We start from the raw sequence: 24,242 nt of genomic DNA on the forward strand, positions 1-24,242 counted from the left end.
GATAAGAGCCCTATGGTGGGATTGGTGGAACTTTGTCTATATTGGACTACAGTTCTCACCAGCATTGACCATGGCTATTTGAATTGCTGCTTTTCTATGAACAATGCATCAAGGAAGAAATTCAATACTTATATTCCTCTTAGATACATATGGATTTAAAAAGCACAACTTTTAGATAAAGGGAAATTCATTCTTCTCATCACAGCTGTCAACATTTTATCTTTGACTATATATACTTTAAGAGACTCATTACATTCCTGCAGTTTCAAAAGTAGGAGTGCGAGGTGGAAAGGGAACAGTGATTCTTTAATGTGATGTTGATGATAACCTATCGTTTAAGATTTGGAATGGGTCATAAAAAGGCAGACTGTGATCAAATGAAGACTTATGAAAAGATATTGAATTTTCATTGAGTTAATTGAATCCAGAACTGCTTGGCCAGGACCTTCGTGTATTTTTTTGGTGTCTTTCCTTGAGGTTCTGTGTGTGTGTTTTCCTCTTTTGCAAGAACACACCTTTATGTCTGATTCTGGTCATTCAGACAAGATATTGGATGTGGGGCAGCATTGAAGTCTTCATCACCCTGAGGTTTTTGCACATATCCCATGCGAGACTACAGGCATTGCAAGTGCACAATCTTTTATGCTATGGAAGAGGCTTCCTGTTCATCTTGACTGTGTTTTGGAGGAAGACGACAGTAGCTTCGTTACAGAAAAAGTCCTCGCTCCGCTTTTGACTTATGCTTTATAAGTCCAGTTTCTTTGAGTCTGTGGGCTTTGCTGGATTTGCGTAATTGGAATGGGGCAAGAAAAAATTGTACATTGCATTAACTTGCATCCATTATCCATAAATCTTACAGAGGTACTCGATATGGCAGCAGTAAGCTTTTAGAATAGGTCTGTGAGAATTAGCTCATTTACATGTTGTACAGCCTGGCTCTGAGCCGAAAGAGTTGGCTTTGTGTTATTTTTTTCTCCCTGCATTCTCTACACTTGCAGATGAACTCAGTTTGTGCAGATTTTTGCAGCTGCAACGAATGTTACTGTTCTAATGACATGCAGTATCTTTTCTGTCATCTTGTGGGTTTTTTGGATTTTATTTTTGTTGTGCTGCTTCACTATTGGAAAGCAAATGGCAAATACATAGCAAATGCATCTGCTTGGCATAAGAACAAAAGCAAATCTGAGAAGCCCGATATTAAACTCTAGATTTTAGAATTGTAGGTCTTGCGCTGTGATGATTAGAGGTTTTACAAAATTGTTAACACAAAAAATTCAGGAGAGAGCTTTTCTGTATTCCAACCAATCCCGTCCTTTGTCGTCCCACTGCAGAGCTGTTATTTCTTATGGAATTTCACTCTCTTTGGTTATTAACTCATTTCCTAAATTTTAACAATACGCTGAAGTTCTTGCTGATGTGTTTTGTCTAGGAATGCCGGGACTAAGAGATACGGAGATTAAAAGCAACATATGACTCCAAAATTAGTATTTGCAGATAGTAATTTGATTCCATGCAGGTTTGTAGCCTACATGGTCTGTTAGAAAATGCTGAAGTGACAGTCTCAGGATCTGCCGTATTCTGGTTTTTATTGATTCTATCAATACCTAAAAGCGCTGAACAAAACACCAGGAATGGAGGCAGTTCATTTTGTGAGATAATTTATGCACGGTGAATTTTTCAGCCACATTCCCTAAGGGCTTGAGAAGAGCAAAATAAAAATGGGTCTTTGATTTCGGACCTGGGTGAAAGACTTAGCTGTTCGCAAAATTCTTTTTTAATATGATTTCTATACTGTGTAAAGAATAGAGAAGATATCATTTCTTGAGTGTCAGAAGTTGCTTTCTCTTTTGTTCTTCATTTAAGGAAGGGTGTGTTCTTGTTTTTTAAGGTATGAATTCAAATCATTATATGGACCTGTGACTGATTTCAGAGTGGGAGAGTTTGAGTAAGAATAAAATAGCCAGCCTGATGCCTTGAGAAATTAGAAATCACTGAGTCAAGCTTACCTTAGAAAAGACAAAGTTCACTCTATTCAAAGAGACATTTTTCCTTAGGTATTTTACGTGATAACCCTGTGCTCCTCTAAACCAAATGGAAAAAAGAGCTCTTTGCTTTAAAGAACATGCTGCTTAAAGAGTTGTTTCATCAAAGAAGAAATGGCAGAAACCAAACCTATAAAATAGTGCTTTGGGTTTTTTCATGGCTGATTAGTAGCAAGTCATTATCTACTGTGTCAGAAACGGCTTCATGAAGTCCACAGGAAATTTTAGGTTTTCAATGCTAGTAATACGTACTCTGAAAAGTGCCTTTTGTGATGTGATTGAAAACATTCTCTAAAAAGCCTGCTAAACTCTAAAGCTCTAATTCTGGTGTTCTGAGCTACGAATTAAGACTTCTGTCCCATTCTGTCAAGAAAAGGCATATTAGTAGGATTTTAAAATTTGTGTAAAGCGGATTTTGCCAAGATGATCTAGCGCCTGAGTTGTAGGTCAGTTTAAATGTTTGCCTATCTCAGAAATGCTTCAGCATATGCAAACTTTTCACAGACCATTTGTTTCCCTGCTGAATTGAGCTTTCTGTCCCAAATAGCATTAAAAGTAGGTCATGACACCTCTAGGATTTTTTTTTTTAATTTTGAGAATGCCATTTTTTTCTGCAATCTTCCTTTTGCAAAAAGTTGGAAAAGTTTTGCCCTAGTTTAAGAAGAAAAAAAAAAAAGAAAGAAAAGTTAAACATCAGTCAAAGACAAAACCTGGAACATTTCCAGCTAGAAAGTGTGAAACAAGTAGGAAAATAGCGGGAGGGGAACTTGGTAGAAGTTATGCTACAACACTACCTACTGTATTATCACTTAAAAAAAAAAAAGTATTTAAATTATTTCCAGGGCTGAATACTACTCAGAAATTAGAAAACGATCAATTTATTTGAACAACAGCTCTTTTAATTCAAATGATATGTGTGTATGAGTTATGACAGAGCTTATTTTACCCAAACTTATATCTGCTGTGGAAACCTTCAGCCTAGGCAGTTCAAATTGGCAATATCAAACAAATGAAAAAGGATGCTTCGTAGTGCAAATCATAGGGTGACCTTAATAATTACTGATTAATCCTTCTTCTATTATACCTGTCTGGTAATACATCAGTTTATGCTATGATTCTGTATTCGGCTGCTGTTCAGTTCTGAGGTCCATTTATATTCAAGAAAAATCAATTGTTTTCCTTTTAGATATTTTTGGCAACCTTCTTCAAGAAACTAGACAACAGTCATTGGTAAAGTTTGCAGGTAACTGGAGGCAGTTGTCTACTGTAAAAAGCAATCTAGATTAATTGATAAGCTGGGATTTGAAGAATCAGTCTTATAGGAAAAGAGGATTGTTTGGATGGAAGATACGGATAGAAATTGCTTGGATGAAGGGGAGACCTGGTTTTTGTGTCTCTGGAAATGTCTCCCAAAGGGGTTTGCTCCACAACCCCTCAAAGAACTGAGGTTAACTTGGCCAATCTTTGCTTCACTGGATCCTCTTTCTTGTGCTTTTAGAAGGTGTGATGTTTGCCTTTTTCCAGTCACAATGACCTTTAAATATCAGAGTTTCGTAGGGACATCCACCAGCTCTCTCAGCCCCATGCGACATATCCTGTGCAGTCTCATGGACTCATTTGGTTGTCCCCTTATCAATTGCTATTTATCTAGGCCATCATTTTACCTTCCCTAACTGTGTTTTTGGCTTTTTGGTTTATTTTGTTCTGCAACTCCTTTTTGACCTATCTCCATTGTAAATAACCTATTACAACCAAGGACAGTTGGGCCTATAGGGAAAAGGCCGTATCTTTTATAAGACCAAATAATACAGTTGAGGAAAAACAAGAAAGCTTTTTTTATCTCAGAGGGCTTTCATTAGTTTTCTGAGCCCAAAGCTTGTTCTCTCCCCTGACGATATCTCTTGGTCTAATAAAAGATATTACTTCTCTCTCCAAGCCTAGCCGGTTCATAGAATTACACCAGCAGAACTACAATGACACTTCTCTTTGAGAAGGGACGCAGAAGCCTACACAATTCAAAATAATGTCTATCTATTAAGGTTATCTGCTCAATATAGTCAGTCTGAGCATGGCAATAATTACCACAGAAATAGACTGGACTGATTAGCGAATGTTTTTCAAAAGAGATATGACTCTAATAGCTATCTGGAGATGGGAATAGGAGATGCCCGTGCATTAAAGGTAGGAATAGACTTGGTGTAGTGGCTTAAACCTAGTTTTCTTCAGGGAAATAGCGTATACGAGGTAACTGCAAAGAACTAGTGAGGAAATTCTCTTAGCTACTGAAGTGAGATAATGATGAATCCCATTAGCTGAGGGAGAAGGACATTAGTGAATATATTATAGCTTAATGCATTGTTAATAGTACTGTATCTTTACACAAAAAGTACAACTAGACAGACTGGTTTGGGTTTGTTTGTGTGCTAGGGGTTTGGACTTACCACTGCTCGTTTGCCTAAGGACTTCGTTTTGATTGTCCAAGGGTTTTAAATTTGCTAAAAACTCAGAATGTCAGTAGGAGTATCGTGTGCTGTGTAAATGTTTACACTGAGTTACTGTTAATGCTTACTTTAGGAAGTATGCGCTCAGTATTTTCATGGGTTCTAAAGCTGGAATTGATAAATGCAGATGTTCATGCCAGAAACCCGATAGTCCAATCACGAGGTGAAGATGTTCTGTAAGGGCAATGTGTCCAGCCAAATAAACCAGCATAGCTTTCTGATCATTGAAGAAACTGCCTGTAATCGCCATGAAGGAGTTACTAGAGGATATTATTCCACGAATAAATTCCTATATGAAAAATAGACTAATTATTCACTTAGTTTTAGTGCATCTTGCGTGGAAGCATTTTACTTTTCCTGTAACAGTACAAGTTCTCATTTTAATGAGTGTTTTAATGCAATGAAAAGTGAGCTGACCATAAATCCCAGGTGTCGTGCTAAAAATGGAGACATATTCAGGACCTATTCCAGGAAGAAATAGAGTTGCATTTGCAGGTGTAGAGATAGGGTTGGATCCTCAGCTAGACTAATGAGGCTTATTTTCACTAAAATACTTTGACTCGCACCAAGCTTTGAAAGCCTTATGTTCGGGTTCACATTTGCAAAACATGATCGCGTACTAGGAGTGCAATGAAGTGCAGGTTAAATGAATAATATATAGCTGTGTCAACACAGTTAATGAAAGCGTCCAGGGTAAAGTGTTTAAATCAGAACTAATGCCGATGGGCTAATAGCCTTCATCTCCACTTTAGACGATGGATAGATGCCACACCAGTTAATAGGCTCTTTTTACTTTTTTGTTTTCTCTTCAGCCTGAAGTAATGGACTTAGAGCATAAAATAATAAGTAGGGGAAGTTCCTGTAAAATCTGAAGCTATAGTAATGATGTCTTCTCTCTAAGCTTGTGTGAACCAGTAACGTTCTCTGTCACAATTATAGTGGAGAGAGAAACAGGACTTCAGATTTCTGTGTCTAACATTTGGAGGGAGGTTGTTATTTTAAGTCACCTTTCCAAGTGAAGAAATTTCTCTGTTCTCTTGGGAAAGAGCTTAATCTACTTATTTCGATCAGCATTGCGTAAAGGCTACGATTCTGGCCTGTCTCCAGGGAGATCAACTAGAAAGAGAATTCTTGGACATTTCTGACCCCTCAATAATTGACGAGACATGAGAAACAGCCTGGCGTAGCAGTCAGGCAGGCGACATAAGCAAGGTAGAGCGGAAACTTTTGGGAAAATGAGGACAAAATACTTGATTTTGGCTACATCTCTGAAGTTAATTATGATTACCGTAAAAAACTCTGTTAATGATGCTGTTGAAAACGGGAAGCAACAAGCGATCAGGGCAAGTATAGTAACTGTGATGTGCTCAAAGGGCAAGTATAGTAGCTGTAATGCGCTCAAGAAGGTAATTTAAGCCCAATTACTGATTTGCTAATATAACCTTAAGGTAGACATTTCTCCCTTCTTAAAAGTAGTAGATTTTTTCAAATGGAAAGATGATTTTAAAATTGATATTATCCCTTAAAATTAAATCCTAGAAACACCGTAGCGATGAGCACAGTATAACTGCTTAGCTGGTTAAATAATCACTGGCATATATGCCACAATATGTGCTTAGAAGGAGCTTTGCAATATTAAACTAACTTAAAAATCTCAGTGGCTTGAAATTCTTAGTTTCTTTACAAAATCTCAGCATTGTGTATGCTGAACAGGATCTATCGTGGTAATATAGTGTACTAGCAAACATAATTCCAGTCCTTTGCAAGGCAGATTTATACTGTGTTTCTCTAGTTTTAATTACTAAGATATATTGCTAATTTATTTTTGTGGAAAATTCTAGTGTCATTAAAGCAGTGATTTTAATTTGTAATAAGAATTTATTTTAACAATTCAGCTATTCTAGAGAAGGCTTATTAGAAGTATCAGTTCATCTTTCAAACGAATGGTTTACTTGTTTCCACAACGATCCTTTATTTAAGTTATTCTACTACATATCATTTGCCACTTAAATATTTATGATGTGTAAATTGTTCTGACAAGCTTATTTACCAGAATAAGAGCAAATACTTGCACTGTATGGAGCAATGAGTTTGTAAAATCACTTACGGTGTCAGCCATTCAGGTCCGTCAGAGCGATCTGCTAAAAATATTTTGTCTTGGTCGGCAAAACTCAGCCTTTTCCTTCCCAAAATTCTTTAATCTTCCAGTTTTGTCCAATTGATGATTAAAGCAGAAGAGATTTTTTGGGGGGTGGGTTGGTTGGTTGGCTTGTTTGTTTGTTAGCAATTCTGAAAGACTTTTCAGAAACTCTGTGTCTAATTGTCAGAGTAGGGTGGGTTTTTTTAATGCATCAGAGAGACAATCATAGCCTGCCTCTGTAATGCTGTTTTATTGTGATGCTTTTTTATATTTTCAAGAGTAGATAGGCATATAGAAATAATAGGCATATAGAAATATTTCATTTTTTTTACAAAATATTTTACTACTCATCTGAGCCCTTCTTTAACAGGCAGCCTTTTTCCCCACCCTCACTTCAGCATTTATGCTCACACATGCCTCGGTTTCTCTAATAATGATGTAGCAGATGTTCTGTTGTATACGGGAAGGAAAAAAAAGCTGAATGTACTGTCTGTGCTGAAGGTGAGTTTATAGTGCTGGTGGTCAGAGAGGAAATTGCTTTTCATCCTTGTCAGTACAACATTTGGTTATCAGTGTGGCGGTTCTGTCAGGGCCTCTAGCACAGAAATAATTTCAGTAACAGCTTATTGATGCTGAAAGGGCCTGTGCTTTGGAACTCAGGCTGGATCGTCTGGAAGCAAAAAATCTTAGAAAGTATTATCTGGACCCAATGGAAGGAGGGGACCCCTGGTATGAGACAGACCGTGATCGGGTTCCTCAAAGATTTCCCAGTGCTCCTGGGCCTCAGCGCTGCTCTTTAGGGCTCCAGTTGAACACATCTGCTCTCATTGCGGTTGCATGTAGTGGGAAAAAGTTCCCTTTTGTAATCCACGACCATCTCTTCAAATTCACTCTCGCCTTTTCGGTTCTCCACTGCCCCGAGCTTCATGGTTCAAAACCAGCCTTCAGAAGAAGCTGTTGCTTGGTCCTGGTACCCTGCTCAATCACTGCTGTCCTAAGGTTTTTTTATTTCTTCACTGCCAGTTCCAATCCCTAAGAAAGCTGCTCTGTGCTGAAGAAGTGGGAAAAAACCACCCCCCAACCTTATTTGCTTTACTACCAAAATCTGAAAATATCCGATCCAGTAAATCACTTGTAATATCTAGTCCATAATGCACTGAAAACGGGTGACACTCTAGCCATATGCCTTGTGAGGATGGCTTATACTGGAATATACTTTCTAACATATCAGTGACAAAATGCTGCTATAATTTACTAGCCAGCATCAAGCGAGTGAGTTTGTGACATGTCCAACTTAGCAAGCCTCTTTTTTTTTTTTTTCTGCCAGCACTGGGAATAAATTCTGGTTTTAGGAACGGAGTGTTGATCTATGTGTAAGCAAAGATGGTTTCAATCTCTGCGTTTCCCATTTAAGTGTCACGGAAATCCGGGGGAATCAACGCAAAGCGGTCCATCATCCAGTGCTGCGCCTGCTGCGTTGTCACGTTAGCTTCTCTGTAGTGAGAAACTTGAAGGCAATATTTGAGTAACAACTTGTTCTGGTTCGCCCCTTTTTTAACAAAGGTCTCCATTATTCAGGCCCTCTCAGGAGTGCCTTCACCTATGCATATAGGAGATGGTAACGAGTTAAATTGGCCTTTCATGTCAATTACAATACTTCTGTGCTGAACAACAGAGAGCACAAGCTCTTTGATGTGGTGTGAGCTCGAGCAACTTCCAGACAGGTACAAATATGCTTTAAGATACGTATATCATCCGTACTGAACAGCGGCGCGTGTTCTCCTGCTACCTCCTTTGCCTCTCATGTTGGTGATGAGAGGTCGAATGTGTCTGAGGAGACAGGGAGAAGAACGGTGTCTTATCGCATGTTCCTCTCTTTGAATTTTGTACCCGGGATTTGGAAAGGAGTGTTTTCATGCCAGCACATCCGTGCCTTGAATAAGGCAGGGATGTGTTTTTCTGTCTCTTATTCTTTATTTTATGCTGAAGTTAACAATTATGTGCCAATGTCAAACATTCTAAGTGTAAGCACGTATTTAAAAATAAGGGTGGCCTCTTTCAAAGCGTTTCAGAACATGTATTTCCATGCGATGTGCGTCTTAGAGACGTTTTCCACTCTTTATCCAAGTCCTGTGAACGCAACTCTTGTTTTTCACGTGTTGGGAAAACAGCAGCAATCCTGCTCAAGGAGCATTCAGTGGCCAAGTAAATAAATACATCTGCTTTTGAGTAAGTATCGTGCTTCATATGAAAGGATAACCCAATGTAGAGTTCATTGGCACGTTTCTGTGCGAGCAGTAGTGTGATAATTCTGCTTACGCTTCAAAAATAGGGCTAAAGAGGTGCTGCTAAGATTAGTCGAGATGTTCTGTAGCCTCATCGGGCCCCACGTGTACCTAAACACAGTGTTGCTTGTCAGCTGCCTTTAAAACAAACACAAATTTCTTTAGTACAAGCACAGACCAAATTTCTTTAGTACAAGCATAGAGCTACTGCTCTATGGCTGCAGCTTCTGGGCTGGAGCTGGACAGCAGCCTTTCTTTTTCTTCCCAACTTGGGGAGTCATGAAGCTAATGCACAATTCTCTAGGTAGATTTATTTGCAGGACTCGTTCCCAGGCTGCTAATTCTGCGGTTGTGTTCAAGGGGAAGCTTTCGTTGCAGAAAAAAAGCCAAGGTTCCTCTCGGTGTGGCTGCTCACAGGGCTGGCCGCGCTGCAGGGTGGACGTACCCAGTTTACGTACAGTGATTTACTCCGAAGGATTCACTTAAGTGGTTTATTGGACTGGGTTTGTTCAGTATCCCGCTGTACACACCCACTTCTCTCCAGGTGAAACAGCGCTGGGTTTGTTCTGTGCTGTTACAATCTTGATTTATTTCTGGAAAGCCGCCCTCGGATATTTCGAGTCCTGCAACAGTGCAAATGGTTTCTGTTGATACTCCCCTTTGTTAAACCCCTTTGGAAAAATCAAATCCCCAAAAAGCACCTTAGCAAGCTGAGTGGAAAGCCGGGAGAAGCATGTTCGTGTACTTCCAGGGAAATGATGAGAAGCTCAATTGTGCCACACAAGTTTCGTTGTTACCTGTACAGAGAGCGCTTCACGTAACCCAGTGGAAAACAACGTTTTTCATTGTTTGCCACTAATCAGGTTCGATCAAAGGTTTTACTATGATACAAAAATCTTATATATTGTGATCCAGTACCAGCTGGAGTAGTAACTCTGAATAATTTTCTCTTTGATTTCATAAAGATGCAGTGGTGTCCCAGCATGAAATGGGCAAGGGTCAATTAGAAACCCTGATTTTTAATTTTTTTTTTTCAGACCTTACATGATTTAGATAAAAGACTTCCTCGTAAATTCTTAAAATGCTTAATGAGAAAGGAGATGAGGATTGCAATTAAAAATCAAAGCAACTGTATTTAAACTGCACATAAACCTGAACTTAGTTGGTATTATCAATTTCCCTGCAATAATTCAGGCGTGAGTGAGCACGCTTTCAGTGTAAAATGAAAGTGATAGTCGTGAGTTTTACCCTGGAAGTATGAAGAACTTTGATCGTCTAAAGGAGGGTTTGCGTCCTGGAAAGAAAGAGTGTGATGTGTGTTTTACGGAAAGATTATTATCATACTTTCGCTTTTTTGGTAGGAGGAAGAGTCTGTGTATGTTATTTCAAGTTAAAGGATAACAAGGTGACCATCTGGCTCATTAATATCCTTGTCTGGGCCTTTTCCTCAGAATTGTGTAAGGGTTTCAGAGGACAAGAATGAAAAAATATAAGAGGTGAAAGCAAGAGAAGTGGGGCCACACGGTAGTGTATTTTATTAAGTTCCATATCCCTCATAACACAAGGGGAGAGGAGCTGAGAGAAAGTTTCTGAAGAGAGAGGACTGCCTGAAAGAAACAGAGATCCAAGGGCTAAGAGAAAGGACCCAAAGTGATTCGAAGGATGCGTCAAAGCTGGGTGAAGTGAAAAGCGAGGTCCCTTTGCCAACCCGAGCCCTGAAGAAAAAGCGCGAGACAAGAAAAGGGCACAGGAGAGAGCAGGGAAGATCAAGGGAAAGAAAAGCAGAGAGGAGAGCAAGGATGCTGAGAGTGCGCGGAGAGATGGCAAGAGGCGTCGCAACGGAGGAAAGAGCAAAATAACCACAGGCTGGAGAGCCGCTGGGAGCGCTCAGTTCACAGAGAGGGCGTGAGGAGGAAAAAAGGGTGTTTTCCAAAGATAAAAGATGCTTAGAAGTGGGAAACGATAGATTAAAACCACCCAATTTCCAATGAAAGGGAAAGTAGTAATAGAGAAAGTGAGCCAGAGATGAAGCGGGGGAAGATGAGTGATCATAAACCACTGGCTTGGGGAGATGGCTGATTATCTTTGAGATGTGCTGATTTACGATATTTCAAGAAGTCGTACCATTAGAGTTCCTCTGGCAGCTTGGCCTAAGCACTAAGCATGAGCTTCATGGGAACAGCTATGCAGTCTGTGCTTTTTTCTCCGTATATTCAACATTTGTCAGTAGTCTAATCCATCCAATTATAACTTCTGGCACCAATCTGGGTGCGTGAATCCTTAAGAAAATATTGAGCCAAGAGCTGGTAGGCAAACAAGCAACAGGTTACCAGCAGGCAACTTTCCATTACCTTCTTCATTTCGGTTCAATAAGAGAAGCAATTTTGGGCAGTCCTCAAAGGAAAACATTTTATTAACTGTGTGCAGCATTATTCTGCCATGTGCTTTGGCTTCGAGGAAAGAAATTCTTAGGTCACTTCTACTTGTGTCTATGGTCAGTTAATAAAACAAACAGGCCACCTTGACCACTGCAATTATCATCCTTAAGCCACTGGATATAAAACTAAACTTGGGTATTCACATTCTCCTAACATAGCTTGAAAATAACAGAGCGAGTCCAGGGGCAGGTCATTTCTTCTAGTCTAGAGACAAAGTAATAAAACATACTGTACAAAATAATTAACTGAATGCACAGAACCATAGAAGTTTCACTACACAAAATGTAGGAGAAACAAGTGCTGCTATACACGATCCAATTTCTTGAATGCAGTATTTTCTATTGATTTCTTTAATAACAACTGATTATTTGCTGACTGTTACCCAAGCTCCCGTGAAGGGAAAAGTTAAGCACAGAAAGCTTTCCTGCTCACCAATCATATTAGGAAATTGCTGCGAAGAACAAAACATCCTTGTTTCTGTGATCAAGCCCAGGAGTACAAAGGTCCTCGGTAAACCCCTGGCCGTAAGACTTTATTCAGATTTGGTTGACCAGCTCTTGGCTAGGGACCTGAACTGAAAGGACTATTTAACAAGGTTGACAGAGTGTCTGGCTAAATTTTTCATAACTGACAGTCTCAGAATGACAACTGAAATATATATTTTATGGCATTTCATTTGTGAGACATAATCTTTCATCTACAGGCTTTAGTTTCTGATTTCCTGGTCGCTGTTGGACACGTTAAAGAAAAGCTGACAAGAAGCATCAGCAATACTTTGTGCAAAATTATTTCTGTGTTGTCCTGCTTGAATTTTGCCTAAACTGGTGTCCCAGCAAATTTTGTAAATGCTGAATCCACACATCACAAAACCAAACAAACATTTTCTTCATTATTTTTTGCCGTGTGTGCCATTTCTCCTATAAATGCTAGAAAAGAAAGGAAATAGAAGTGACTAATCCTGGTGTCCTGATCGATTCCAGCAGCAGATGTAATGGTGTTTTATCTTTCAAATTTCCCTTGCAGCTTCTCTAGAGTATTTTCTGCTCTTGACTGGCAGTGTTGCTGTGGTGCAGTCTATGTTTAGAAGGTGGTTTCATTGCAGTGCTGGATGAGCTGGGTCCTGTATATTTTCTGTGTTAATTGAAGTAACAGAATGCTCTATGCTCTCCTGTAGTGACAATCACTTAAGTAACGCATTCATATCAGTATTCTGGTTTTACTGATTTTCTGTGATTGTCCTCAACTGTGATCATGCCAGGCCCAATGTATTTTTCTCAATTAATTTTACTCTGCCAGGAAAAAAAAAAAAAAAGGCAGCAAAACCTCTCAGATATTCAACAGAGTCCACTGATTTAATAGGAAATGGGGGAGAAAATCTGTCTATAAGCTCTGTTGTAAAGGCATTGTAGATTTTGTTGTTCCAAGTTCCTTTTAAATCAGTGTCTGGAAACGGCAGATATAGATAAAATAGATTTTGCGTACTTTAATATCAATATACAAATTACAGACCTTCCATAATGCATAGTTCATATAGGCAAAAGTTTCTCATGAAGAAGCATCTGTGCAAAGAGAGGTCAATTTTTGGCTCTGCCAGTAAAACAGGAGAGCGAAACCCATTCCAATAATGGTGATAGAGGGAATAACAAGCTGGGAGGTGGGAGATCATAAAGACCCTATAAATTGTATATCAAAGGAAGCAGAACATTGACAAATTTTTCATCTTCATCATCTTATCTCTGAATGTAGCAGAGTGAAATTGGCATTAGAATAAATAAAAGAAACTTTACCTGATGTACAAAGCACTATAACTGACTAAATTCCTGTGCTATGAAGATGACAAGTACTGTGCTCCATAGGGACTTCCCATCACCCATCTTGTTCTACACAAATCAACCAAAATTAATGTGAGATTCTGTAATCGCCTGATCTGTTCTCTCATTTCAGCTGAGACAGAACAAAAGACCAAGGAGGGAAATGCAGAAGCAGCAAGCGTTTTGCAGAAGCGGTTAAGTGAGAGGTAGAGCAATAGTTAGATTTGCTGCTTGCTGCAATGAGAAGCTCAAGTTGTCATCAATAAATGTTGATTTGTTTTCATCTAATAACAGTAAGCAGCTCCCCCTCAAAATCAATTCCAGCTTTATTGGCAAGGCACTGCACATTTGTCTTTGCCCTGACTTGCCTGCATAAAGGAACAATGGAATTGAAAATTAAATGAACAATAATTGAAAATAAAATGTGTCTTTTTAAAAGGAAATTATTGCTATGCTAAATTTCCAGGATTTTTTTTGTGGTTTTGTTTGTTGTTGTTTGGTTTGGTTTTGTTCTGGTGGGGTTTTGTTTGTTTGCTTTTAATTTGGTTGACTGAGGTTTTTGGTTTGGTTTTGGTGTTTGTTTGTTGAGGTTTTTTTCCCCCTTAAAAAGGTAGAATGGGTCAGGCTAACAAGTTAATTATATAAATATGTACAAATGAATGGACATAATTTAAAACGGACTTTAACCTCAAAAGGATACAAAGGCTCTTCAGTAACTTCCAAGAGTCTTAAGTCTGGCAAAAGCAGTACAGTTTCTGTGGTAATTATACTTACAACACATTTGGATATGCTAACTGGATCTGAGTTCTAATTAGTTTCTTTGTGTGACTAAGAATGACACTCGCCAAATTAATTTAATGCACTTCTGAACTTAGTGCCGTTTTCAATATTTTTAGTACAGAAGATGTAGACTATCAAATACTTTGCCATACAGGATGGCAGTGGTTTATCACATATAACGCACAGTGCGCACGTTTCAAATTCCTTCACTGCATTTCAGTGCGTTATTATGGGTAACACACTTCAGCAATTAGGTTATTGACTTTAAAGTGGTGGAGGGCTTTGCCAGAGCACCTGAAAACAGCAGACAGAAATGCCTGCACTGTTTTAAGGCCATCTTTTGGGAAACAAATAATCATTTAGGCTGGAAAAGACCTTTAAGATCAAACATAACCTCTATATCATTGCAGAAAGGTTTGGGGTGGTTTTTTTTTACTTTTTGAGACATCCATTTCTTAAGGAGGCATCTTCAAAGAACTGATAGGAATATACTGAATATAAATAATTTAGAAGTTACTTTAAAATATCTTAGCGGGTGTGATGAAGAAAACAAATATTTCAGATGGTCCACTTCTTAAATTGTTAAATGTGGGTAGTTGGAGTTTGTTCCTTGTTTTCTGTTTCACTTTGAAAGACCCGTGAAACACATACGGAAAGGCTTTTCCCGTGAAGGACCCAAAATAATGATTTCTGTAAGTTTGCGTTCAGGCACGGTCAGCAAAGGTTCCTCTTCTTTCAGACCCCTTCAGCTTGTTCACGCACCTTCCCATTTCTGTGTCCGTGCGTTAAAATATGGATGTTTTACAGCTGGATTTTAGATTTAACAGTGGTAATTGTACACGTTGGATGAATGTGGTAATGAATTCCAAAAACGAAACCAGTAATGATTGTGTGTGGTGCTAAGGAATGAGTGGGCGGTTGGTTTGTTTCTCTGTACGCGAGATAAGCGTCTACCATCATGTAAGAATGTCGGCAAGTTGTATTTTCGGAGAAGATAAATTACAGGTCGGTATCTACTAAATTCCGATTGAAAGGCAGTTAGTCCTAGAGAGATCCCTGAGAACAAGCTGCTGTCCACAGAAGCCCAAGAAATACGATAGCACCAATGCAAAGCATCTTGTAGCTGAATTCCTTTTTCTGCATTATTGGTTGCAGTCCTTTCTCAATCCTGTGATGTGCCTATCCGATGGTCTTTTCCTTAATCGTCTTTAAATGTGATTTTTAACCTGGCTAAAAATCACTGCTGTTTCATGATCAATGAGTAGTATAAGCTTTAATTAGAACTAGTGCAATTTCTTTCATCAGAGTTCCGCTAGGAAAGATGGGCTGGAGCAGGCAGCGTGCTAAAATTATGGTAGCTATTATTTCTCCAATTAATGTATCACTGAAAGCAAGGTAGAAGTATTGTTACAGCTGTACCACTTTTTAAACGTTTTTCATTAATGCAGACGTCCCCCCTGAGCTCTTCTAAAGCAACACGTGTCCTCCCAAACCCTGGATGCTGCCATCCATTGCACACTGGTGTTTAGAAGCACAAACTGATATCCTTAATTGCTTCATTTGCAATGAATCTGTGCGCAAGCCCTTCCCTGACTTTGCATCCCATTGATTCCAGAAGGCGTTCCGTTTGTTTCGCGCGTTCCTAAGAGGGGCGAGCGGCAAAGTTTTCGGGGCCCTGAGGAAAGGATTTCTGTGTTCTCTTTCAGCTCGGCTGCTGGAATCCCGTCACTGGTCTGAATGGGTCGCTGACAGACAGAAAGTTGGAGAATAACATGCGAGGAGTGGTTCTGCGTGTGGTGACCGTGCTGGTAAGCAGATCCTCATCCTTTTGCACTAGGAGGAGTGTGTTTTCTCCCTTATCTCTTTATGAAGTACACCATTTTACCAAGAACTTCGTGGGCGTTCGAGTGTCCGATATCAGCCTGTCAATACCAGAGCAATGGAGCAATTTCCACAAAACAAAATTATTTATCAGTAGAGTTCATTTCAGAGAGCGAATCAAACACATTTAAACCCGTTTCTTCCATGGGCACATACAAAATCAGATAACACAACCATATGAACTGATAAAGGGCAACTTCAAGTGCCCCGTTAGCTCAAGTTACTTAGCTGAAACTCTAAATGATTCATAAGATGTAGCTGCCTTCCAATTACCTTGCCAAATTGAGTGCGGTCTGACACAAATTGCCGCACTCGGAAAATATTCAAGATCAGCTTATGGTGAGTAACGTTAGTTCAGGAAAACATCCGCTGTCCCCTTCCAGCTCTTCTTCAGCCAGGTTCTTCCCGTCTGGCCACCTTGCATTAAGCAGCTGTTGGTTTAAAGCTGAACAGAAAAGCTCTACAAGAATAGGAAGGTATTTTGGGATATAGGAGCAGCGTATTCCCTGTCATAAGCTTTGGCTGCTTGAGCAGAAGCTGTTAGAGTGGAAAAAAAGAAAGAAATAAAGAAACAAATATGAGATGTATAGGCTTCTTTGGACTGATGCCCAAACACAAAATTGACCCAGGGCTGCAGAACTGGCAAGGTTATATTGAGCTGCTTCCTTCTTTCTGCCATCTACTCTTGGTTTTCATTTACCAATTTGGTGGTTGAGGGCCTGACCGCTTGCGTACAAAGACGTTTCCAAAGTTTCCAAAGATTTGCGTTGCTGGTGCCAAATCACGAAGGAAAAGGCGCAGTCAGCGGCGGCAAGTGAAATCACCAGGGCAGTTTTGTACAGCTCCAATTATTTTATGGGTCTTTAAAAGCTGTTATCTCTCAGTCTGTTCCAGCTCTTAGTACATTAGAGAACTTCCTGGGATAATATCAACAAAACAAACCAAGCCAAACAGAAAAAAAAAAGAAGGATGAATGCACAGAAAAAGACAAAGCAGTAGGGTGGGTTTTTTTACACTTTAATGGCATGTTCATCAAAATAGCATCATGGTGGCAGTGGCCGGTCTTTGAGTTGTGCCTGATATTCATATTAATGGATTCAGTATAATTTTTTGTTGACAAAAATGATCTGTGGATGTTGTCTAGCAAAATAAATTCAAATTAGAGTCTTGGACTTTTTCTTTTCCTTGTTTCTTCTTTTCTCTTTCCCAGCTCTATTCTTCTGATTTCATCCCCAGTTATTTTAGTAAGCTTGCCAGAGAGCGTTCTTCTTTCAAGTCATTATAGCATGAATATTTAGCAACTTGCAAAACCACAAAACCAGTCATTAGTTATGCTGATAGGATTCTATACGAATAATAAAACCAGAAGGCAGACATTTAAAGTTCAGCACACAGCACATGGCAGTTCGGTCTCCTCGCGTGAGCACACGAAAGCCATTTGCTTTTGTTGACACTGTTAAAGCGCAACTGGTGGCAACTTCCATGCACAACTAGTGGGAAATGAATTGTGCTCGCAGATTTTGCTCACTGACTCCCGTTTTATGTAGAATGGGCGCTGAAGGCAATATGTGGGGAAGATGCAAATTATTCATATTGGCTTCATAGCAGAAAACTTCCTTTATTGTCTTAAACTTCCTTTGTTCTCTTGAATTTTAGAATGGCTGGTCGGTGCAATTTAGACAAAACCAGCTGCGAACCGTGCTGCAAGTCAAGATTTGTTTGATTTTACTCAGCAAAGATGAGAGGCAAGGATTTTGTAAAGTGTATGAATAAAAGGAGGAAACAAATATTTAAACTCCTGAGCCAGAAACAATATATTTCACTAGCGGTTCTCTTGACTGATGGTACTTTCTCTCAAATGCCAGAAATCAGTGAGATAAAATACCGTTTCTCCCTCATCCCCAAACTCTAATGGCTGATAGAGAGGCAGACAGACAGAAAATCAAGCTGCTAACTGAAAGCCTGAAGAGAATTTGGACGATGCAGGTGCCAGAATTGCAAAGTTCTAATTATTTCTAACCTCTTCTCATCTTTGGACGTCGACAGATGTTGCTGCCAGCCCTGTGGATGACAGAGCATTTTAGGATGCTCACCCTCTAGTAGTTTCTCTTACGATGTATAAGTAAGGATTATTCATGAGGATAGGCTGGCTTCTTAGTTTAATCTGAGACTTAAAATATAGCTGTCATTAGCATATCATTACTTCAAACTTGTATGTGCCTATAGGATAAATTTATAGGGCTTTTACTTGTTGCTAATTATAACTTTGTTCTCATCTTTATTCACGTAGCTTATTACAATGGTGCAACCATGTGATTTTTACTGGAATAAAATGCATAAATAGATAAAATATTTGAATTTGAGTGGAGTCTTAGCTGGGATGCCATAACACTGGAAATGAAGCAAAGCTATAAAAAAAAGTATTAATGCTTGTTTTCTCTCATTTTAAAATTAAACTTTTAGTCTCTATTTGTTGGTATTCAATTTAGAAAAACTTGTTCTTAGAAAAACTTGGTCAACAAAGACACCAACTAGAATTTCATGAAACCCTATTGATTTTACAGTATTATTAAGGGCATTAATTTTGTGAAATAGAATAAAAATTTCAGGCTATAGTTTGAACAAGTCGACACAACTCTTAGGTAAATCAAGGCCATAGCGATATGTGGAAGTGCAGTGTTCATCTGGTTTTATTTCTGCTGGGTAGGACAAAACTGCAGATCTACATTTAACCCGTGATGAGAATGTGTGATTCTTGCCTTCGATGTGAGTGCAGGAGGGATTTCACTCATCACTTTATTTTAGTGCAGATCTTTATCGTCCTTCCTTTTCCATCTTTCTCTGAGTTCTTCAGTTAGGTCAATACCTTTCTGTTAAAAGTAAATAATCTATTATTGACTATGAATGATTAGCTATTGTTATTAATTCTGCCAGCTTCTAACAGTATGGTCTTTATCTGGGGAAGCAAGAAGGCGTATGTGAAATTAAACATAATACCGTTGAATATTAATGGGTTTCTTTTTCATTGACATTTGAGAAGTTAACATTAATTTGTTAATTTTCTTCTGTTAACGTTTTGAATCTCTTGTGTCTTTCTAGATAGCAACTCTTCTCCTCTTCTAATTTAATTTTGTTATCCCTTCAGGTTGAAAAGGACTGGTTCTAAAAATTGCAGTAGAATTTGAGAGGACAGCAAATTGCAACACCTGGGTTATACGGCATTATACTTATTATGAAACGAAACATTCTGCAGTCTGAAAATGATAAATGACTGTGACTGATTTCCCCAAAGCAGTCTTTCAAAAAGCAAGTGCTGAACAATTCCCATCATCTGCATCCATCTACTAATTCCTTTCCCTAGATAAATTTGATAATTATGGGCTACGTATCTGCAGATCCAAAATAAAATCTCTTTGTGAATATGACAGAATACAGTGTGTCCCCAAACTGAAAATCTCTGGTTTCATTTGGCAGTGGATCGTGGCTCCTCTGAAGTTAATGGGAATTGTCTCCTGTGTATAATAAATAGGAATAAGAAACAATTCTTTGTGGTTTATTCTGAGGGGAACTATAGTCGTGCCTGCGTACATGCGATTCAGTGTATTAATCTGACTGGGATTAGCACCACACCTTTTACACTTCTAGAAAAGCTTTATTTTGTCTTATTAAATATCAAAAGTCCCTGTCTTGGGCTGCTTCCCCACACACAGCCAAAGTTTGAACTCTGTGTTTGATGAGTAGCTTTTAAGTTCAAGTCACCTGCTGGTGAATTTCTGAAATGTATTCTGAGTTTCTGAAACGTAGCTCAATCAAAGGTCAGCATAATAACTCCAAAAAAATTCAGAGTATCTTGAATGAAGTTGTTAAAGAATAAATTTAGCTAGATATCCATTTTGGCTGTTTCAGTTTATCCTTCTCTTTTTCAGCTGCTCAGTTGTATTGAAAGGGAGCTAGAATACAGCAGGTATTCTCATAATGTCATTTTAGTAGTCGTGGCAATTAATGAATTATTCACAGGAATGTCAAGCCATCAGAAATTGAATGAGATTTGGCCTGTTTGACAGTGAGTGGGCCAGCAGGTATTCGCAAAATCGTGTTTCTAAAAAAGCCCCTGTTGTTTGAAAAAGGAAAAAGTTTGAAAGTCCCCATTTTCAAGAATTAACACCTTGATTGAAAAGTACTGAGCCTTTTCTGAAACTGCATAGCTTCCTAATGGTGCAAAATACATTTGTGACTCGACATGGAAATTCGATACAGCTCCCAAACAGGAGGCATGTATTTTCATATCATTTACAGCAGGGAAAATATGATCATTATGTGGACTAGTTCAGTTCTCAGTGCTTGATTCAGGAGCATTTGTTGCCCACATTAGGAAAGCAGACGGTATCTTCAAGGACATGAGCTCGCAGGAGGTCTGATTCTTCAGCCCCTTTATCTACTGAACTTAACACGCAGAGAAAAGATGAAAAGTAAGATATGAAGCTAAGTCCCGGTTTTAAAAGCTGAAACTGTCTTTGGGATTTGACTTCTAACACCGCTTTAAACAAACTAACAAAAGTCCTTTCCGAGCAGCTGGAGCAACTTTCGGAGCGAGAGGAAAAAGGAGAGGCGTAAGAGAGATGAGACGATGTTTAAGCATACGCAGAGGAACAAACAGTCAGAAGTGATAAAGGAGGAAAAAACAGCAGGGCAAAAAAAGCAGTGAATGACTGTAAAATAAAGATCAACTGCAGCGAGAATTATGTGCGGGATACCTCAGGAAGTACCGAATAAATATTTTATAATATCGTACAATCGGAATAATCTCGTAGATAATGCTTCTTCCATTTTCTCTCATTTTTTTCACTTTTCTCATGCAGTCCTGATCCCTTTCCCAACTTTAGCAATTGAAGGGGGTGCACTTCTGTGAATCCATCTTCATTCTGTCGGGCTGCACTTTCTATAATATGCACCAGTGCCTACAATCTTTAAAAAATAACAATAAATCAAGGCATGTGTTATACTAAATTACATGTTGCTCTGTGTCTCAACATTATTGGCATATTAGACTCTAGTGCACTGTAGTGAATTTCCTGCAGGCAGCAGAAATGCCTTAGAAGGGGGAAAAGTTAAGAAACATCACTTGACTATCTTCATCTCTCGTAGTATTTGTGTTCTGGGCAAACATCTTTTACTCTTTTGCCTGTAAGGGATAAATCCTTTGATGGTCGTTTATGCACCTGAGTTTGAATGGCAGAAAAGCTGAGAGTGATGTAGGTTGTTCTATTTGGAGTCTGTCTTAAAACCTCTATGTACTGTAACATAGTGGTGTATTTAGTATCTACCACGTGTGCTGTAGTTAAAGTACTTCAAAAATACTTGAAGTTTTAGAATACTCCATTGCTGGTTGTAAAGAACGCATAGTTTCCTTGGCAGCAACAAATCCCCGTGTCTTGATTTCTCTTTCTTTTTGCTGCCCATATCTATCTTGGAGAGTTGGAAAGAATGGATCTTTTTATAGACAAACACATCAAGAAAAACGTTCAGCGAAATGGTGGCAAATTATAGGAACAGTGGCAGAGGGGTTCATTTCATTGGTAAATGAATGAAATCATGAGGAGCAATGATGCATGGCAAGATTAAGCTCTCTATTTACTATTCTTCATAGTTACCCAGGTTATTGACATGAAAGCTGCTGTTTGGTAAGAGAGATCCGTGGTGCCCGTGGAAAAGTCAGTTGGTATCGGAATATCTTTTCATGGGGCAGATTTTCCAATTTGGTAACTTTGATTCAGAGTTCAGGGCATGATTCTGGGCAAGCATTTATTGAAACTGGAATTTTGACTTAAAAAAATATTCACTTTTACATGTTTTAATAATAGTTTGCACATTCCTAATGTAAATAGATTTTTTTTTTAAATGGCTTGGGATGTATGCTGGTAATATGAATCACTTCTTACTCTCCTAAAAAATTATTTTTGTATCTTTAAAATTAAAAATGGAACGTAATTGCTCTTTGGCTGGTCAAAAGTTTTCTTGATTATTTTAAGGATAAGCAAACTATGAATAGTTACAGCAGATGTTCCCCACCACAAGGTAAGTGTGGCTTTCAGAGCTCCTGTGGCAACTTCTAGTGGCAAGAATATTTAGGTATTGAGTTGTAAGGTGGCTGTGGACTCTGCTTTGTCAAAGGGGTGTCCAGGAAGAGTAGGTTCATTTTTGTCTTGCTTAGTCTAGGTAGTTTTATCCTGAATCAGAGAAAGAAAAGGTTTTCCAGATTCTTTCCAGCTTACATTTTCATGAAACCCTATCTATTTCTAGTCAAATAAAAGAAAATAGGTTGGTATTATTGGAACAAAAAAAACATAGTAACATATATAGAGAATTACAAACTAAAAAGAGGTCTTTGCAGGAGCAGTTTGTGTTGACCTAACTTGTGAAATACTGGTTAGAAACAATTTAACTCTAAAAAATAGACACTTTCATTGTGGTTCTAAGCAATAAGTCACATAGAGACTTAAATTTCTGAAAATAAGGAAAGACTTCTCGACTTCAGTTGAGCCAAGTACCGTTAAAAAGCAAGGAGATAGTGCTGGGAGATACTAGTTCCACAGACAGATTTTTCCTGAAGTTCCGTAGGTTTTAGCTTATGCTTTTTAGCAGATAGAAACTTTTAGCCTTAAAGTTGGTAGTAATTGCGTTATGTGGCAATTATGGACATTCAAGAGAGGCCTTGATATACGTCTTTCTCCTCCTTCACCTTTTTTTCACTACTTACCCTGCATAGCTTGTGCTCCCATTCAGCATTTCAGAAGCCATTGGCACATAGAAGTTGCTCGATAAGCTCTGGTGCCTTCTGGCGCTGGCTCATCCTCACTTACTGTGCAGGCACAAACTTCTGGAATACGTATTAGTGCCATACACTGAATTAAGCCCAAACTGAACACACTGTGCTGGTCAGCTGAGATGTTAATCCCTTCCATTTGATTTGGTACTGTACTGTGCTGAGATTTCCTCAAAATACTGATATTCAAAATTATTGGTATAACAACAGGAGCTAATATCCCTTGGTGGAGGCAGAGCCTGTCTTTCCATTCCTCTTCTCACCACCACACCTGAACAAGGGCCAAACTGAAATTGCTACTGACTGGGCACAGGTTACACTTAATAGGTGCTTTGTGTACCTTACAGTTATTTACACTGCACATGTCTACCGCGATCATCTGTTTCACAAGCTTTAATCTCAGAGCCTGCTGGGACACCCAGCCCCTTTTGTTTCCAGTTAATATTTCCAATCTATTTTTTCTAAAGTAGCAGGTACTGTGTGCTAGATGGGGTGAATGTCGAGGAATTCAAATGTGGGGGGGCCGCAGTTTGACAGCAAGGTTGGTGCAGTGCAAAACCTGGTAGGACTAACCCAACTTACCTGTATGTCAAGGGCCACATCTCAAAGGTCCTTATCTCCTATCTTCTCACTGATCCTTACCCATCTGCTCTGTGGGCGTATTTGCATTCCAGAGGGATTCCTATAGTTCAGGGAGCACACAGGAAATTTGGCTTTGAAAGAGAAATAGGTTCTTACTCTGATCGTAATTATCCTTCCACGCTATGTAAGGTACAAAAGGAGGCGAACCGCGTTAGAGCGCGATGTCATGAAGTATTCTATGAATTTGTTATGAATAGGAGCTCTCGGATGGCTGCTGGAAGAAGTACAATGCAGCTCCCAGCAGGTTAATGTACCCACCCTACGCTTTTGATAATTCCAGTATCTGAGCTAGCTACATTAAAGCTGGCATTGTGCTGTTTAGACGTACTCTGAAATGCTCCGATCGATTCCAGTCTCAATCCATCTTCCTATCATATAACCGTGATGGTTCAGAAAGAACTATTAGGTGCATTAAGTTATTGTGAATTAAAATCAATACACAGGGCTCGGCTGTATCCTAATAAACTGTTGCAATAGATTGCTTTGAAATAAGCCTCAGTCCTGCTGCAGAGCAATGGGAGGTATTGGGGATACGGACGAACATTTTTTGTTTGTTTCTTCTGAATGGCACTAAACTAAATAGCGTAATAAATCCAGAAGCCGCTATTGCATTCAGGAGAAAAAATATTGTTTAAAGTACTGTAACCGAAAGTACAAAGTCATGTCTTGTCGAAGATGTCATTAAAACTGTCATTTAAAAAAGTGAAAGATTAAGCACCTGTATAAGGCCAGTGGTAAATAAAGGTCATATGTAGAAGCCCCTTCCTTTAATGTCGTGTTCAGCTTCTGGGACACGATCTAGCTTCTTGCTTCTTTTCTGTTAGTACAACCGACTTGTTTTTCAGGCTGTTTGAAAAACACGGGATCTGAGAAGAGCGGTTTTCGATGCCAATACTGCT

General features: G+C 39.0%; 1 protein-coding gene across 2 annotated transcripts in view; it reads left to right on the top strand.

The window, feature by feature from the left end:
* GRID2 (glutamate ionotropic receptor delta type subunit 2) overlaps nt 1–24,242 on the top strand; it is a 570,960-nt gene that overhangs the window by 432,727 nt on the left and 113,991 nt on the right. For both annotated transcript variants that reach the window (XM_065634052.1, XM_065634053.1), the window contains one exon: nt 15,704–15,805. In XM_065634052.1, coding sequence (XP_065490124.1) covers nt 15,704–15,805 — 102 coding nt within the window. The remainder of the gene's footprint in view (nt 1–15,703; nt 15,806–24,242) is intronic.

The sequence above is a fragment of the Caloenas nicobarica genome, chromosome 4 (genome assembly GCF_036013445.1).
Source record: "Caloenas nicobarica isolate bCalNic1 chromosome 4, bCalNic1.hap1, whole genome shotgun sequence".
NCBI classification, from domain to species: domain Eukaryota; kingdom Metazoa; phylum Chordata; class Aves; order Columbiformes; family Columbidae; genus Caloenas; species Caloenas nicobarica.